This window comes from Nanorana parkeri, unplaced genomic scaffold, assembly GCF_000935625.1.
Source record: "Nanorana parkeri isolate BGI_ZX_2015 unplaced genomic scaffold, ASM93562v1 scaffold947, whole genome shotgun sequence".
Taxonomy (NCBI): domain Eukaryota; kingdom Metazoa; phylum Chordata; class Amphibia; order Anura; family Dicroglossidae; genus Nanorana; species Nanorana parkeri.
In genome coordinates, this window is record NW_017307215.1 from 549,164 (window position 1) to 566,331 (window position 17,168).

At 52.9% G+C, this 17,168-nt stretch overlaps 1 protein-coding gene across 1 annotated transcript; it reads right to left on the minus strand.

The window, feature by feature from the left end:
• Positions 1-7,255: 7,255 nt before the first annotated feature.
• PMVK (phosphomevalonate kinase) lies at positions 7,256-16,278 on the minus strand. Its single transcript, XM_018566404.1, has 5 exons — positions 16,176-16,278; positions 14,787-14,850; positions 14,559-14,711; positions 14,204-14,333; positions 7,256-7,404 (listed from the first exon to the last, which is right to left on the minus strand). The coding sequence occupies exons 1-5, from the start codon at positions 16,256-16,258 to the stop codon at positions 7,256-7,258; spliced, it is 579 nt and encodes a 192-aa protein (XP_018421906.1). The 5' UTR covers positions 16,259-16,278.
• Between the last annotated feature and the right edge of the window lie 890 nt (positions 16,279-17,168).

Consider the following 17,168-nt stretch of genomic DNA (forward strand, 5'->3'; position numbering starts at 1 on the left):
CTTTAATTGGCCTCTCCCACATGTGGCATTTTTGGGGGGTTGCTGCCCATTTGTGAGGGGCTCATCTTCCCATAAAGGGCAGTATTGGGGGGTAAGGGGTCGGACGGGTCAATGGCAGCAGTTCCATTGTCCTGTATGCATCTCTCACCTGGGCTGGAGCCCCCCACGGGCTCGGCGGCAGCAGACGCCATCTTGATGGCACGCGTTGCGTTGATTGGCTCTCAGGAACCCCAAATCTCAGTCGTGGGAGCCGAGTCTCATTAAGCAGTTGAAGGATCCTGGCTGGTACAATGAGGGTTCTGGGGGCCCCTTATTAAGGTTACATCCCGTGAGAGGGGCCCCACATAACAATGGAGGCACAGTGGTACCCAAACAATGATCCCTGGGGGTCTTCGCTTCTGAGGGCGGCTTGCTGATGATGGTGCCAGGGGCCCCTTACGATTCAAGAGCTTCCCAGTGCCCCTCGATGAGCTCCGCACAGTAAGGAGGTCCTCTGGGCCCCTAAAAGTGTCCACCCAGTCGCTTCCTGGGGTCTCTCAATAGCTCTGACAGAGAAACATCTCCAGGGGCCCCCTAAATGTCTTCACCAGGGGCCCCTTAGTAATATTATGCCAAAGTTGTTCCTGGGCCACTCGAATGCCTTAAACCAGGAGCCACACACACAGGACGTGATGTTCAGAGAAGCTCCTGGGGGTCCTTAGGTCCTCCAATAAGAGCCCCAGTGAGATACCGGCAATCAATCGCTAAGGGGAACCAGTTGTGCGTCCGGCAGTGACCGCGGTGCAGTCTGGATGATCTCCCGGTCTCTGTCTCGGTCGCGGCCTTTAGAGTCAGCGCATGCGCAAACAGTTCCAGCCGGAGGGGGCGGAGGGGCGATGACGCCAGCTGGCGTGCGCGGAAAGACACGCCCACCCACTCTGAGATCAGAGCGCTGCGGGTCACCTGATGCGGAAGTGGCTGGAGGAGGCCGCACGTGGTGAATGGGGATGAGCTCAGACGCCCCGGCTCTCCTCTATCACCCCGCCTACTACCTATTTCCATCTCCTCATACTCCTGGCCGTAAAGAGGACCTGTCTAACGGTGCCTTATCGTTCTTTATCCTATCAGATCAGACAGCGTCCCTGGAAATTGTCTAATGTACATCTGTCATGAGAAAAACATGGACAGTGCTTACTTCTGACTTATACCCGAATCTGCTGATCTGCATCCCTATTCCACGTCAGTATTGACTCCGTAGGATCAGCATGGCCAGCAGTAGTCCACAATGCAGCCTCCATATTTCTTTCAGTACAGGTTGAATCAGCATGGCAGCCAGTCCACAGGATATTTTTAGGAGCTCAGTAGCAGCATTCCTGTTTTTATCACAACAGGTTCATGTCGTCGCTGGCTGCATGCTTTTCCAGGGATCAGAGCTAACAGCTGTGTGTTCCAGCATGGTGGGGGAGGTGTCACCCCTTTGTCTCTATTGTTGGTCCTCAGGGATCGCTGTGGCTGTCAGATGTAATCACCGTCCACATTTGGGTTATTGGCACTCGGGGTGAAGGTGAGCAGGCACCGCCTTTGACAGCCTGCAGGTTGACCATGAACAATCAGGTCACCCCACCAATCACCTCTCACGTCCTGGGGTGAGGTTGGCACCTACCGGGTGTGATTGCCATTCTCTGACTGCTCTCATATACTGAAGATGGTCACCAGATCTGAATGGAGCTCATTGTTCAGAAGAGCTTCTCCATAGACAAAGGATCACCATGACCCAGCCTGATACTGAATCTGGAAATGATTATCTGAGGTCACCCCAGACCCGTACAGACACCTTCAACCTGACTAATCACCCCAGACCCGTACAGACACCCTCAACCTGACCAATCACCCCAGACCCGTACAGACACCCTCGTCCTGACCAATCACCCCAGACCCGTACAGACACCCTCGTCCTGACCAATCACCCCAGACCCGTACAGACACCCTCGTCCTGACCAATCACCCCAGACCCGTACAGACACCCTCGTCCTGACCAATCACCCCAGACCCGTACAGACACCCTCGTCCTGACCAATCACCCCAGACCCGTACAGACACCCTCGTCCTGACCAATCACCCCAGACCCGTACAGACACCCTCGTCCTGACCAATCACCCCAGACCCGTACAGACACCCTCGTCCTGACCAATCACCCCAGACCCGTACAGACACCCTCGTCCTGACCAATCACCCCAGACCCGTACAGACACCCTCGTCCTGACCAATCACCCCAGACCCGTACAGACACCCTCGTCCTGACCAATCACCCCAGACCCGTACAGACACCCTCGTCCTGACCAATCACCCCAGACCCGTACAGACACCCTCGTCCTGACCAATCACCCCAGACCCGTACAGACACCCTCGTCCTGACCAATCACCCCAGACCCGTACAGACACCCTCGTCCTGACCAATCACCCCAGACCCGTACAGACACCCTCGTCCTGACCAATCACCCCAGACCCGTACAGACACCCTCGTCCTGACCAATCACCCCAGACCCGTACAGACACCCTCGTCCTGACCAATCACCCCAGACCCGTACAGACACCCTCGTCCTGACCAATCACCCCAGACCCGTACAGACACCCTCGTCCTGACCAATCACCCCAGACCCGTACAGACACCCTCGTCCTGACCAATCACCCCAGACCCGTACAGACACCCTCGTCCTGACCAATCACCCCAGACCCGTACAGACACCCTCGTCCTGACCAATCACCCCAGACCCGTACAGACACCCTCGTCCTGACCAATCACCCCAGACCCGTACAGACACCCTCGTCCTGACCAATCACCCCAGACCCGTACAGACACCCTCGTCCTGACCAATCACCCCAGACCCGTACAGACACCCTCGTCCTGACCAATCACCCCAGACCCGTACAGACACCCTCGTCCTGACCAATCACCCCAGACCCGTACAGACACCCTCGTCCTGACCAATCACCCCAGACCCGTACAGACACCCTCGTCCTGACCAATCACCCCAGACCCGTACAGACACCCTCGTCCTGACCAATCACCCCAGACCCGTACAGACACCCTCGTCCTGACCAATCACCCCAGACCCGTACAGACACCCTCGTCCTGACCAATCACCCCAGACCCGTACAGACACCCTCGTCCTGACCAATCACCCCAGACCCGTACAGACACCCTCGTCCTGACCAATCACCCCAGACCCGTACAGACACCCTCGTCCTGACCAATCACCCCAGACCCGTACAGACACCCTCGTCCTGACCAATCACCCCAGACCCGTACAGACACCCTCGTCCTGACCAATCACCCCAGACCCGTACAGACACCCTCGTCCTGACCAATCACCCCAGACCCGTACAGACACCCTCGTCCTGACCAATCACCCCAGACCCGTACAGACACCCTCGTCCTGACCAATCACCCCAGACCCGTACAGACACCCTCGTCCTGACCAATCACCCCAGACCCGTACAGACACCCTCGTCCTGACCAATCACCCCAGACCCGTACAGACACCCTCGTCCTGACCAATCACCCCAGACCCGTACAGACACCCTCGTCCTGACCAATCACCCCAGACCCGTACAGACACCCTCGTCCTGACCAATCACCCCAGACCCGTACAGACACCCTCGTCCTGACCAATCACCCCAGACCCGTACAGACACCCTCGTCCTGACCAATCACCCCAGACCCGTACAGACACCCTCGTCCTGACCAATCACCCCAGACCCGTACAGACACCCTCGTCCTGACCAATCACCCCAGACCCGTACAGACACCCTCGTCCTGACCAATCACCCCAGACCCGTACAGACACCCTCGTCCTGACCAATCACCCCAGACCCGTACAGACACCCTCGTCCTGACCAATCACCCCAGACCCGTACAGACACCCTCGTCCTGACCAATCACCCCAGACCCGTACAGACACCCTCGTCCTGACCAATCACCCCAGACCCGTACAGACACCCTCGTCCTGACCAATCACCCCAGACCCGTACAGACACCCTCGTCCTGACCAATCACCCCAGACCCGTACAGACACCCTCGTCCTGACCAATCACCCCAGACCCGTACAGACACCCTCGTCCTGACCAATCACCCCAGACCCGTACAGACACCCTCGTCCTGACCAATCACCCCAGACCCGTACAGACACCCTCGTCCTGACCAATCACCCCAGACCCGTACAGACACCCTCGTCCTGACCAATCACCCCAGACCCGTACAGACACCCTCGTCCTGACCAATCACCCCAGACCCGTACAGACACCCTCGTCCTGACCAATCACCCCAGACCCGTACAGACACCCTCGTCCTGACCAATCACCCCAGACCCGTACAGACACCCTCGTCCTGACCAATCACCCCAGACCCGTACAGACACCCTCGTCCTGACCAATCACCCCAGACCCGTACAGACACCCTCGTCCTGACCAATCACCCCAGACCCGTACAGACACCCTCGTCCTGACCAATCACCCCAGACCCGTACAGACACCCTCGTCCTGACCAATCACCCCAGACCCGTACAGACACCCTCGTCCTGACCAATCACCCCAGACCCGTACAGACACCCTCGTCCTGACCAATCACCCCAGACCCGTACAGACACCCTCGTCCTGACCAATCACCCCAGACCCGTACAGACACCCTCGTCCTGACCAATCACCCCAGACCCGTACAGACACCCTCGTCCTGACCAATCACCCCAGACCCGTACAGACACCCTCGTCCTGACCAATCACCCCAGACCCGTACAGACACCCTCGTCCTGACCAATCACCCCAGACCCGTACAGACACCCTCGTCCTGACCAATCACCCCAGACCCGTACAGACACCCTCGTCCTGACCAATCACCCCAGACCCGTACAGACACCCTCGTCCTGACCAATCACCCCAGACCCGTACAGACACCCTCGTCCTGACCAATCACCCCAGACCCGTACAGACACCCTCGTCCTGACCAATCACCCCAGACCCGTACAGACACCCTCGTCCTGACCAATCACCCCAGACCCGTACAGACACCCTCGTCCTGACCAATCACCCCAGACCCGTACAGACACCCTCGTCCTGACCAATCACCCCAGACCCGTACAGACACCCTCGTCCTGACCAATCACCCCAGACCCGTACAGACACCCTCGTCCTGACCAATCACCCCAGACCCGTACAGACACCCTCGTCCTGACCAATCACCCCAGACCCGTACAGACACCCTCGTCCTGACCAATCACCCCAGACCCGTACAGACACCCTCGTCCTGACCAATCACCCCAGACCCGTACAGACACCCTCGTCCTGACCAATCACCCCAGACCCGTACAGACACCCTCGTCCTGACCAATCACCCCAGACCCGTACAGACACCCTCGTCCTGACCAATCACCCCAGACCCGTACAGACACCCTCAACCTGACCAATCAACCCAGACCCGTACAGACACCCTCAACCTGACCAATCACCCAAGACCCGTACAGACACCCTCGTCCTGACCAATCACCCCAGACCCGTACAGGCACCCTCAACCTGACCAATCACCCCAGACCCGTACGGACACCCTCAACCTGACCAATCAACCCACACCCGTACAGACACCCTCAACCTGACCAATCAACCCAGACCCGTACAGACACCCTCGTCCTGACCAATCACCCCAGACCCGTACAGACACCCTCGTCCTGACCAATCACCCCAGACCCATACAGACACCTTCAACCTGACCAATCACCCCAGACCCATACAGACACCCTCAACCTGACCAATCACCCCAGACCCGTACAGACACCCTCAACCTGACCAATCAACCCAGACCCATACAGACACCCTCAACCTGACCAATCAACCCAGACCCATACAGACACCCTCAACCTGACCAATGAGAGAAGAGAAGTGATTGCCTGGAAGGGTTCTCCCCATGGATCACTATGGAGTCTTCCAATGTGGAGGACCCCCAGACATTGCTCAGCTGTGAATAGAATGACACAAGTCTCATCCATCTCCTCCTCTGATTTTAGGCTGAGGTCATTCTCATCCACTGCCCCCGCACAGTACAATGGCTCCCAATATGCCAACCTACATGGTGGTATTGAGATGCCCTTCCTCTCTTTGGACACAAGTCTGTATTGAGGGTTCCTTCCTCCGGGCAGTCCTCCCACACGCGGCATGATCTGGGGTTGTTTCTGACCTCAGAGGGGCTTCTCCTTCCATAAAAGGGCAGTATTAAGGGGGGAGGTAATGATGGCGGTCCCTTCATTCCATATGTGTCTCACACCCCCATGGGCTCAGCAGATGCCATCATGGCGGCACGCTTTGTGTTGATTGGCCAGCGAGAACCCCACATCTCAAATGGGGGAACCAAGTCTTATGAACCAGTCAAAAGGTCCTGGCAGGAGGTCTCGGTGTACAGTGAAGGTTCCTGGGGCCCCTTCAAAAGGTAACATCCCATGGGGGACAATGTAGGCTATGAGAAGAGCCGATACGTTAGAATTCCAAGGTGAAGGACCCCCAGGTGTCGCTTTGATGTGACTGAATGACAAGTCCCATTCATCACTCCCTCTCATCCTACGTTGGAGGATCATTCTCACCCCCCGCGGTACGATGGGCAGGAAATGGCCCCCAATAAATCGCCAAGATATGTGGACCAAGCCAGAGGAGCAATTTCCCTTAATAGGCTCACAATGCAAATGTGAAAACTCCGCCCACACAGGAAAACAAAAACATCATCGGTTGTGAAATCATTGGAATCATTTATTAGTGTGTCACCAATCCGACATGGCAAGTAAATAACAGACACGTGTATGGGCAGCGGGCAACCTGCCAACGGACTACAAGTCCCAGCAGGTACGTGGAAGGAAGGATTACACAGAAGTGTCACTTTGGGGTGGATTTGGCCCTATGTGGAAATATCTGATTGGAACAGATCAGCATATGTAATGGATCTATGATCGATCTTCTGAGGTCACATGACCTTACCCAAGATGCCCTTTGCTCCACCCCCATCTATACACAGAATACAGAAATCGTTCCTCCTGGCCGCGTCCCAGCAGCCGACTGATAATTATCGTGAATTACTCCACTTCAAGTCACCAGCACCAGTTACTCCAGTTCAGTCCATAATAGAAGTCACCAGCACCAGTTACTCCAGTTCGGGATTCATTGGCAGATCAGAGACACGGACGACGAGGATGATACATATCGCGGTGCTGCTCCGCCTAGAAGCGTTCTCATTCCCATTGGATCATACGTCCGTGGTCAGCTTGCTCCGGATGAATGCCGTCAGCTTGCCGAGCTGCTCGTCCAGAGCGCTCTGATCGCCTTCGTTGGCGATGATCCAATCAAATGTCACACCGGTGTCCAGGCCGCACTCCGACTCCGCGTCGTCCACCTCTGCCAAGGAAGAGAGATATGTCATGGAGATTTTAGTATTAATCTTAAATACATAATGAGAGTTATCAGGACTCAGGATATACAATATAGAGGAGACAATAGGGTGAGGGGGATATTTTCCTGAGGACGAGCGCAGTGATTGCCTAGAAGAGTTCCGCAAATGCACAAAATCCGAGGAATATTTGCTATTTTCAATGGTTTTACCTTTATTAGTTTCCTACTAACCCCCCCGGGGAAAAATATCATCCAGAGCTGTCCCCGCAGTACCGCTTCTCTGCCTCAAGATGTCCTCAGTCTTCCACGTTAAATGACACCCAGCAACATTCAATGCGGAAGACTGAGGACAGACTGTGAGGAGAGAGGGAGAGAGAGATTTTCTATATACAATGTTACTTTGTATCTCTCCATCTCCCCCTCTGTACAATGTTTATATACAATGTTACTTTGTATCTCTATATCTCCCTCTGTACAATGTTTATATACAATGTTACTTTGTATCTCTATCTCCCCCTCTGTACAATGTTTATATACAATGTTACTTTGTATCTCTCTTTCCTGGCTCACCTCATGTCGGCACAGTACGGGTCAGCTCCTCCCCTTCTGACCCCACAGGACCACCTTAATCAAGCCAATAAAAAGGGAGATCCCCTCCCCCAGTACCTGTTCTTTTTTCCTCGCTCCAGGTCACATTGAACGTATGGATCCTCCCTTCTGCCTTCCCAGCCAGGTTCAGCCTCTCCTGGATTGGTAGACCCCTCGGAGAGTAGTAAATCTCCCATGAGAGCGGTTGCCCGTGGTGCTGGGCCAGGTTCGTAGAGGATTAAATATCCTGCATTTTCTCTGAGCGGGGGAGCTGGTGGAGTCCGGGCTGCGGCATCTTCTGTGCTTCTGAGCATGCGCCGTGTCCTTGTGTCGGGGGGCGGAGCTTTGCTCCTTTCTTTCCACGTAGGTTGCCGGGTGACGGCGGGACGCTCGCGCATGCGCGGTGGAGTTTTAAGAACGCCGGTTTTTCGGCGGCAAATTTAAACGGGTTTTCGTTTCCTTCAGCTGTGCTGTTGGTCTTTGCTACAGTTCTGCTGCAAATTCTTCAGTTTCTTTTTGCCTTCTAGGTCCTGTGCCTTCTCTAGCAGGGTAAGTATGGGCTTCTTGAGGGTTGTGGTTCCTTGATCTGCCCTGTCTTTTTTCTTATGCTGCGTTCTATTTTAAACAGCCTGTTTACCCACCATGAGCTCCCCTCGTCCTACAGATGCACTGAAGCCTGTCGAAAGGTAGGGAGGCGTCGGGGGACCTTAGTAAAAGAGTGCAACTTTGAATATGCTATTATTTGACTGTGTTGTTTGGATTTTACAGAAGTAAAAGTCCTCAGCATAAACGCACAAAGAAACGTAAGGAGAGAAAACACTCTTCCTCTTCGGACTCTGTCCATGAGCACTCTCCAGGAGGCCACAGGCATCGGCAAAGAACGGATCCTGGTGCCTCATCTGTTCAGAGAAAAAACCCGTTCCCTCCGGGATCATGTTGGTCCTGCTCCGCACAGTCCATGTCGGGTAAAATGTTGTGCCGAGAGTGTCTCAGAGAGGTGGCCAGGGACAAGGAAACGGACTCCTTGGAGATTAAATCTTACATCCACCAGGCGATGCAGGATAGCCTACATGATCTGCTTCCTTCAATAGCCTCTTCCTCTCAGCACGCGCCTAGGGCGTCTACATCATCCAGACCTACAGAACTGCCAGGAGAGGGTGAGATCTTGTCAGAGGGATCATCTACGTCAGACGCACAGGGTCTGCATGCCTTTGATTTCAACCTCATTTTACCTTTTATTTCGGCAATCAAAGAGGCCATTGAATGGGAAGGGGTTGATCCCCCTAAGAAGATAGCAAAGTATTTCCCAGGCCTGAAAAAAAAAGGGTCCTACTTTCCCGGTTATGAAGAGGTTAAGGATCTGATTGAGGAAGAATGGGAGCAGCCGGATAGAAAGCTGAATTTTCAGAACCGTTTTTTGAAACTGTATCCCTTAAACGCAGCTGATACAGCTCTTTGGGATAAACCGCCAGTTATTGATGCGGCCTTGCAGCGCTTAGCACGTCATGTGGCGCTTCCACTGGACAACTCAGTGGCCTTTAAGGATGTGATGGACCGGCGGTTGGATGCGGATTTGAAGAGAATTTACGCTACCGCTGGGTGGGCCTTGCGGCCTGCCTTTGACATTGCTCTCTAAAGCAGTGAAGGTATGGGTATCCAATGTGGATACGGCGCTTAAAGCAGGTGTTGCCAACTCGCAGATCCTGCCCGCACTAGAGGAACTATATTTATCGCCGGATTTTTTGGCTGAATCCTCCATAGATCTGGTCCGCCTCTCCTCCAAGTTGATGGGCCATTCGGTCACCGCCAAGAGGGCATTATGGCTGAAACATTGGACCGCGGATTCAGCATCGAAACAGGCGTTGTGTGCCATTCCTTTTAACGGAAAGAGTCTGTTTGGGAAGACACTGGACGACGCGATTAAAAGAGTGACGGGTGGCAAATCAGGCCTACTTCCACAGACCTTTAAGCGCAGGCAGCAGCCCTTTCGGCCCAACCAGGGCTCACAGAGATTTAAGGATGCCCGGACCTATAGGCCAGGCAGGCAGTTTTCCAGACCTCAGTGGAGAGGGGCACAGTCGTCCTTGTTGCGAAACATCAAGGCGAAGGCCGGTCAAGTGCAGAAAACTCCGGATAAACAGTTCTGAAGGTGTGCACACCCAGGAGGTTCCGGTGGGGGCCAGGCTGGAGGCCTTCAAGGAAACCTGGGTGGCAGAAGTACAGGATGTGTGGGTGAAAAATATCGTAACAAGAGGGTATCAGCTGGAATTCAAATTTCTCCCTCCGTCTCATTTTGTGAACACCTGGATTCCACTAGAGCAAGCGAAGCGAAAATTGCTTCTCGATTATGTCGCAGAATGTTGGTGAAAAAGGCTATCGTTCAGGTGCCAAAAGAAGAATGGGGTCGGGGATTTTATTCCCCGATTTTTCTTGTCAAAAAAGCCTCGGGAGGCTTCAGGCCGGTATTGGATTTGAAGAAGCTGAATTTGTTTATTCAAGTGAATTCCTTCATGATGGAATCAGTCCAGAGGATAATTGCAGTGGTCCAAGCCGAAGAGTGGATGATCTCCATCGATTTAGAAGATGCATACCTTCATGTGCCGGTAGCGAAGCAGCATCAGAAGTACCTGCGGTTTGCCGTAACAGGGCAGCATTATCAGTTCCGCGCCCTACCGTTTGGACTGTCCACGGACCTTCTCCAAGATAGTGGTGGCGGTGGTGGCACTTCTTCGGCTTCAGGGAGTAAAAGTGTTCCACTACTTGGACGACATCCTAGCCTCAGTAAGGTCGAAGCAGTCTCTTATTACCCACCGCAGACTCGTGTTGGCCACCTTGCTTCGGTTTGGATGGCTAGTCAACTTCCGGAAAAGCCAGCTTTACCCGGCACAGCGGATGGAATACTTAGGTGTAGTTCTGGACACTTCGCTTGCGAGGGTGTTTCTCCCGGATTGCCGCAAGAGAGAGATTACAGCGTGTGTCAGAGTCGTCAGCCTGCCAGTCTTACAGGCCAGGGACTGCATGGTGCTTCTCGGGATGATGACCTCCTGTATCCCAGTGGTGCCTTGGGCGCGATGGCACATGCGCCAGTTGCAATGTTGCTTCCTGCAGCAATGGAACCGGGTAGCATTGTCTTAAGAGATCTTTCTGCCCTCCACAATGCGGATCAACTTATTCTGGTGGAGGGACTCTCCATGCCTCTCTCGAGGTATGCCGCTGAACATAGGGTCCTGGATCACAATTACCACCGATGCCAGCCTCCAAGGATGGGGAGCGCATTGTCTAGACCATCAGGTGCAGAGTCGCTGGAGAGGCCCAGTGACGCCACAATCAAATTGGTTGGAGTTGAAGGCAGCCTCTTTAGCTCTGTGAGCTTTTCAACCTCTACTGCAACACAGACCAGTCCGACTCATGATGGACAACAAGACAGCGGTGTCATACATTGTGAGGCAAGGGGGGACCAGGAGTTTCCCTCTTCTTTGCCTCTCGGACGAGATTTTTTCATGGGCCGAACAACATGTTCCAGCTCTGTCAGCAACCTACCTGCCCGGAGCGGAAAACATACTGGCAGACCGCTTGAGCAGGATTTTTCCCAGCAACAGCGAGTGGGGGCTGAATGCGAAATACCTGAGACCAGTGTTCCAGAAGTGGGGGACCCCGTTGATCGACCTGATGGCCACAGCGCAGAATGCGCAGGTGCCATATTTTGTCTCGAGACACAGTTGTCACGAGGCAGTGACGCAGGATGTGTTCATCATATGGGACTTCCTGCTGGCTTATCTGTTCCCACCGTTGCCGTTAGAAAATACAGCAAGACCAGGGGACGGTCATTTTGATCCTACCATTCTGGACGAGGAGGCCATGGTTCCCGCTCTTACTACGGATGGCGATGGCCCCCCCATGGTTCTTTCCGGACAGACGGGATCTACTGGTGCAGGAGCACTGGCAGCATCCAAACCCCAAGCGGCTCCATCTAGCAGCATGGTTGCTGAGTCCTCGAGGTGGCATAGTCAAGGACTATCGGCGAAGGTGATAGAGACCTTGATGCGGTCTAGAGGTTCGTCAACTAACGCCACTTATTCCAGGATTTGGAAGAAGTTTTTGGAATATGCAGAGCAGAATAATTTTTCCCCTTTGCAGGCAGCTCTGCCCCGTGTGCTGGGTTTTTTGCAGTCGGCCCTGGATGCGGGCCTAGCCTATAAGTCCTTGAGGGTACAGATTTCAGCCTTATCTGCCTTCATGGGGGTCAAATGGGCAGATGATCCTCTCCTGCGGAGATTCATGAGAGCGGCCCTGAAGTTGCGGCCTCCTAGGAAGGCTCTGTTCCCATCCTGGGACCTGGATTTATTCTTGGCGTATCAGCCTCTATCACAGTGCACCCTGTGGTACCTTACATAGAAGGTACTCTTTCTCATTGCCATCACATCGGCGAAGAGAGTCTCGGAGTTAGCAGCTCTTTCATGTAGGGAGCCGTTTTGTGTGTTATTGGCCGATAAAAGTGGTGTTGCGACCTTCACCTGAGTTCAGGCCGAAAGTGGTCTCTGCATTTCATTCAGATTGGGAAGTAGTCCTCCCGGGTTGTCAGAGCCTGGCCCAATCTTCAAGTTCGGAGTTACTGCCGGCTTTGGACTTAGTCGAACTCTTGACAGAGTATCTTCGTAGAACGGAAGTATTTCGCAAGTCTGATCAACTGTTCATCTTTTCAAGAGGGTCTAGACGAGGGCTTGCTGCACCTCCTAAGGCTTTGTCTATGTGGATTCAGTCTGTCATCAAAGCAGCATATGTGCAGCAGAGGCTTACTCCTCCGACAGAAGTGCACGCTCACTCGACGAGGGGAGTGGCGACGTCCTGGGCTTCATATGCCAGGGTCTCCATAGAGGACATCTGCAAGACAGCGAGGTGGAGCTCGCAGAACACTTTTGCAAGGCACTACCGGTTGGATGTGGCAAACGCCAGATTAACCAGATTTGGAACGGCGGTTCTTTCCGCTGCTTTATCTCAATAAATATTTTCTAATTTTGCAGTATTCAGTTTCTGAGGGTGTTTCCTTTTTATGGTTTTTGGACCCACCCATGGGGGATTTTGCTTGCTATATCCCGTACTGTGCTGACATGAGGTGAGCCAGGAATACGGAAAATTGTTATCATACTTACCGTAATTTTCCTTTCCTGGCTCATCCTCATGTCGGCAGGCATTCCCTTACCTGGTGGACCTGTCGCTCGGCGTGTTATTGAACAGGTATTGGGGGAGGGGATCTCCCTTTTATTGGCTTGATTAAGGTGGTCCTGTGGGGTCAGAGGGGGAGGAGCTGACCCGTACTGTGCCGACATGAGGATGAGCCAGGAAAGGAAAATTACGGTAAGTATGATAACAATTTTCCGTAATCTCCCCTCTGTACAATGTTTATATACAATGTTACTTTGTATCTCTCTATCTTCCCTCTGTATAATGTTTATATACAATGTTACTTTGTATATCTCTATCTTCCCTCTGTATAATGTCTATATACAATGTTACTTTGTATCTCTATCTCCCCCTCTGTACAATGTTTATATACAATGTTACTTGGTATCTCTCTATCTCCCTCTGTACAATGTTTATATACAATGTTACTTTGTATCTCCCTCTGTACAATGTTTATATACAATGTTACTTTGAATCTCTATCTCCCCCTCTGTACAATGTTACTTTGTATCTCTCTATCCCCCTCTGTACAATGTTACTTTGTATCTCTCTATCCCCCTCTGTACAATGTTACTTTGTATCTCTCTATCTCCCTCTATGAACAGGTATTGGGGGAGGGGATCTCCCTTTTATTGGCTTGATTAAGGTGGTCCTGTGGGGTCAGAGGGGGAGGAGCTGACCCGTACTGTGCCGACATGAGGATGAGCCAGGAAAGGAAAATTACGGTAAGTATGATAACAATTTTCCGTAATCTCCCCTCTGTACAATGTTTATATACAATGTTACTTTGAATCTCTATCTCCCCCTCTGTACAATGTTACTTTGTATCTCTCTATCTCCCCCTCTGTACAATGTTACTTTGTATCTCTCTATCTCCCTCTGTACAATGTTTATATACAATGTTACTTTGTATCTCTCTATCTCCCCTCTGTACAATGTTTATATACAATGTTACTTTGTATCTCTATCTCCCTCTGTACAATGTTTATAAACAATGTTACATTGTAACGGTCTGTGCATGATTGCAGGTCCTCACCCCGGGTGTACACCCATCCTCTGGACCTCCGTGTCTCCTCTGAAGCCACCACACGCACCGTCTGGGTCACTACACCGTACGATGACACGAACCACTCCACATCCGACCTCCGCCGCGTGTCACTAATGATCTGCGGGAATAGCAAACTATCAGCATGGTGTAGAAGGTGGCAAACAGTGAAAGAGCTGGGGCCCTTTGTGGGCGGAGTCTATGAAGATTTCAGGTCATGTGGTATTTAGGCAGGTTTTGGGGGAGGGAAATATTTGATATTAGTTAAATCTACTTATAAAAACTTGATGCAGTAAACTGGGATGAGATTGGTTGCTATGGTTACTGCCAGGCTGTGAATTCGTACCCACACGGGCTGGGATACGCCCTCCACGATGAGGCGGCAGAAGAAGCCGGGGTCGGCGTTCCTCTTCTCCTCTCCCCACTGGATCATGGCGGCTCGGTAGGTTTCCTTGTACTCGCTGGCGTCCAGCAGGCGTTCGAAGTCCAGGCCGTGTTCCTGGGGAGAGAGCAACATACAGTAAGAGTGAAGAGTGAAGAGTGATAGAGGGCGCACACAGTGCCGAACACTCACCTGGGCAAACTGCTTCTTCAGCGGGCCAGAAAGTCGCAGGATGGCGCACGTGTCACCGCCGAGACTGGAAGATAATGGGGGAGGGGTCAGAGACATGATAATAGAGGAGGGGTCAGAACCATAATGGGGAAGGGTTAAAGACATAATGGGGGAGAGGTCAGAAGTATAACTTTGTCCCCAGATATAAAGTGTTCCCCTCCTTCTGTGTCCCCCTCAGTCAATGTCCCTGGATATGAAGTGTTCCCTTTATTCTGAGTCCCCCTCAGTGTGTATCTCTGGATATGAAGTGTCCCCCTCATTCTGTGTCCCCAGATATAAAGTGTTCCCCTCATTCTGTGTCCCCCTCAGTCAATGACCCCGGATATGAAGTGTTCCCCTCATTCTGGGCCCCCCTCAGTCTGTATCCCTGGATATAAATTGTTCCCCTCATTCTATGTCCCCAGATATAAAGTGTTCACCTCATTCTGTGTCCCCCTCAGTCAATGTCCCTGGATATGAAGTGTTCCCCTCATTCTGTGTCCCCCTCAGTCTGTATCCCTGGATATAAAGTGTTCCCCTCATTCTGGGTCCCCCTCAGTGTGTATCCCTGGATATAAAGTGTCCCCCTCAGTCTGTGCCCCCGGATATAAAGTGTTCCCCTCATTCTGTGTCCCCAGGATATAAAGTGTTCCCCTCATTCTGTGTCCCCAGATATAAAGTGTTCCCCTCATACTGTGTCCCCCTCAGTCAATGACCCCGGATATGAAGTGTTCACCTCATTCTGGGCCCCCCTCAGTCTGTATCCCTGGATATAAAGTGTTCCCCTCATTCTATGTCCCCAGATATAAAGTGTTCCCCTCATTCTGTGTTCACCTCAGTCAATGTCCCTGGATATGAAGTGTTCCCCTCATTCTGTGTCCCCCTCAGTCTGTATCCCTGGATATAAAGTGTTCCCCTCATTCTGGGTCCCCCTCAGTGTGTATCCCTGGATATAAAGTGTCCCCCTCAGTCTGTGCCCCCGGATATAAAGTGTTCCCCTCATTCTGTGCCCCCGGATATAAAGTGTTCCCCTCATTCTGTGTCCCCAGATATAAAGTGTTCCCCTCATACTGTGTCCCACTCAGTCAATGAACCCAGATATGAAGTGTTCCCCTCATTCTGGGCCCCCCTCAGTCTGTATCCCTGGATATAAAGTGTTCCCCTCATTCTATGTCCCCAGATATAAAGTGTTCCACTCATTCTGTGGTGTTCCCCTCATTCTGTGTCCCCCTTAGTCAATGTCCGCGGATATGAAGTGTTCCCCTCATTCTGTGTCCCCCTCAGTCTGTATCCCCGAATATAAAGTGTTCCCCGTCTGTCAGTGTTCTCAGATGTGACCTGTCCCCCTCAGTCGCTGTCCCCGGGTCAGACCTCTCCTGTAGTCGGTCGGTGATGAAGTCCTTCCCGGATTTTCTCTTTCCGCTGAACAGAAGCACCAACCGGGGTCCCGCCATCTCCACCAGACAGGAACCCCGCCCACTGCTGTATCCACCCCCGCCCCATCACTGCACACAAGCTACTGGGTCCCGCCCTATTACGGTAAGCATACCGCCAGGCCCCGCCCCTAAGCTTAAAAACATTACACGATCCACCCCATCCCCGCCTCTCCTCCTTTGACTTTCAGCCTGTCACGCCCCATAATCCTTTCCCCGCCCACTCTCCCCACTGTCACACCACGTGCCTCCTTCTTCATTGATCCTCCGCGGGTCTGAGAGCAACTACAACCCCCGTGGGGGGCAATTACCCCCAACCCGTGCACAGACCCTCCCCCCCGTGTAATGATTTCCTCCCTCATTGGTGAGAATGGAGCGCACTCTGCTCAGGGTCCTATCCCGAACACAGCAGGTCGGCTCATTGGTCCAGTTCCCCACTCCCAGGGTCAGAGGTTCCTATGAGGATTTGGAGCAATGACCCCTCTGTGTGAGTCACTGATTGATCTGAATTGATTGCAGAATCTCCATTGGAACCAGCGAAGAATCGTGTGATTTGACCTATAAAAATGGCGGAGTGTCTAAAAGTAATGGGGGCAGCAGATGGAACATAGCCAAAAAATCATGGTACTTCCATGTATGGTGGATCACATGCCACCTGGGCCAGGGCAGCTTTTTTGTTGTTGCTCAGTATATTTACAGCTACGGGTGGTGGGCAGTGGTGTTAAGGTATCAGGCAGCCAAGTACGGGGGAGGGGGCCATATAGAGCAAATCAACACTGCCCCTTTAATGCCCCCAACTGCACCTACACTCCCCCGAGGTGTGACCCCCCCATCCCCATATGACAGCACTGAGCACCAGCACAGTCACATGGGAGGGTGGGGAATGAGTCACATGTCCCCCCCCCCCCCTTTTTTGGTACTTCCCGGGATG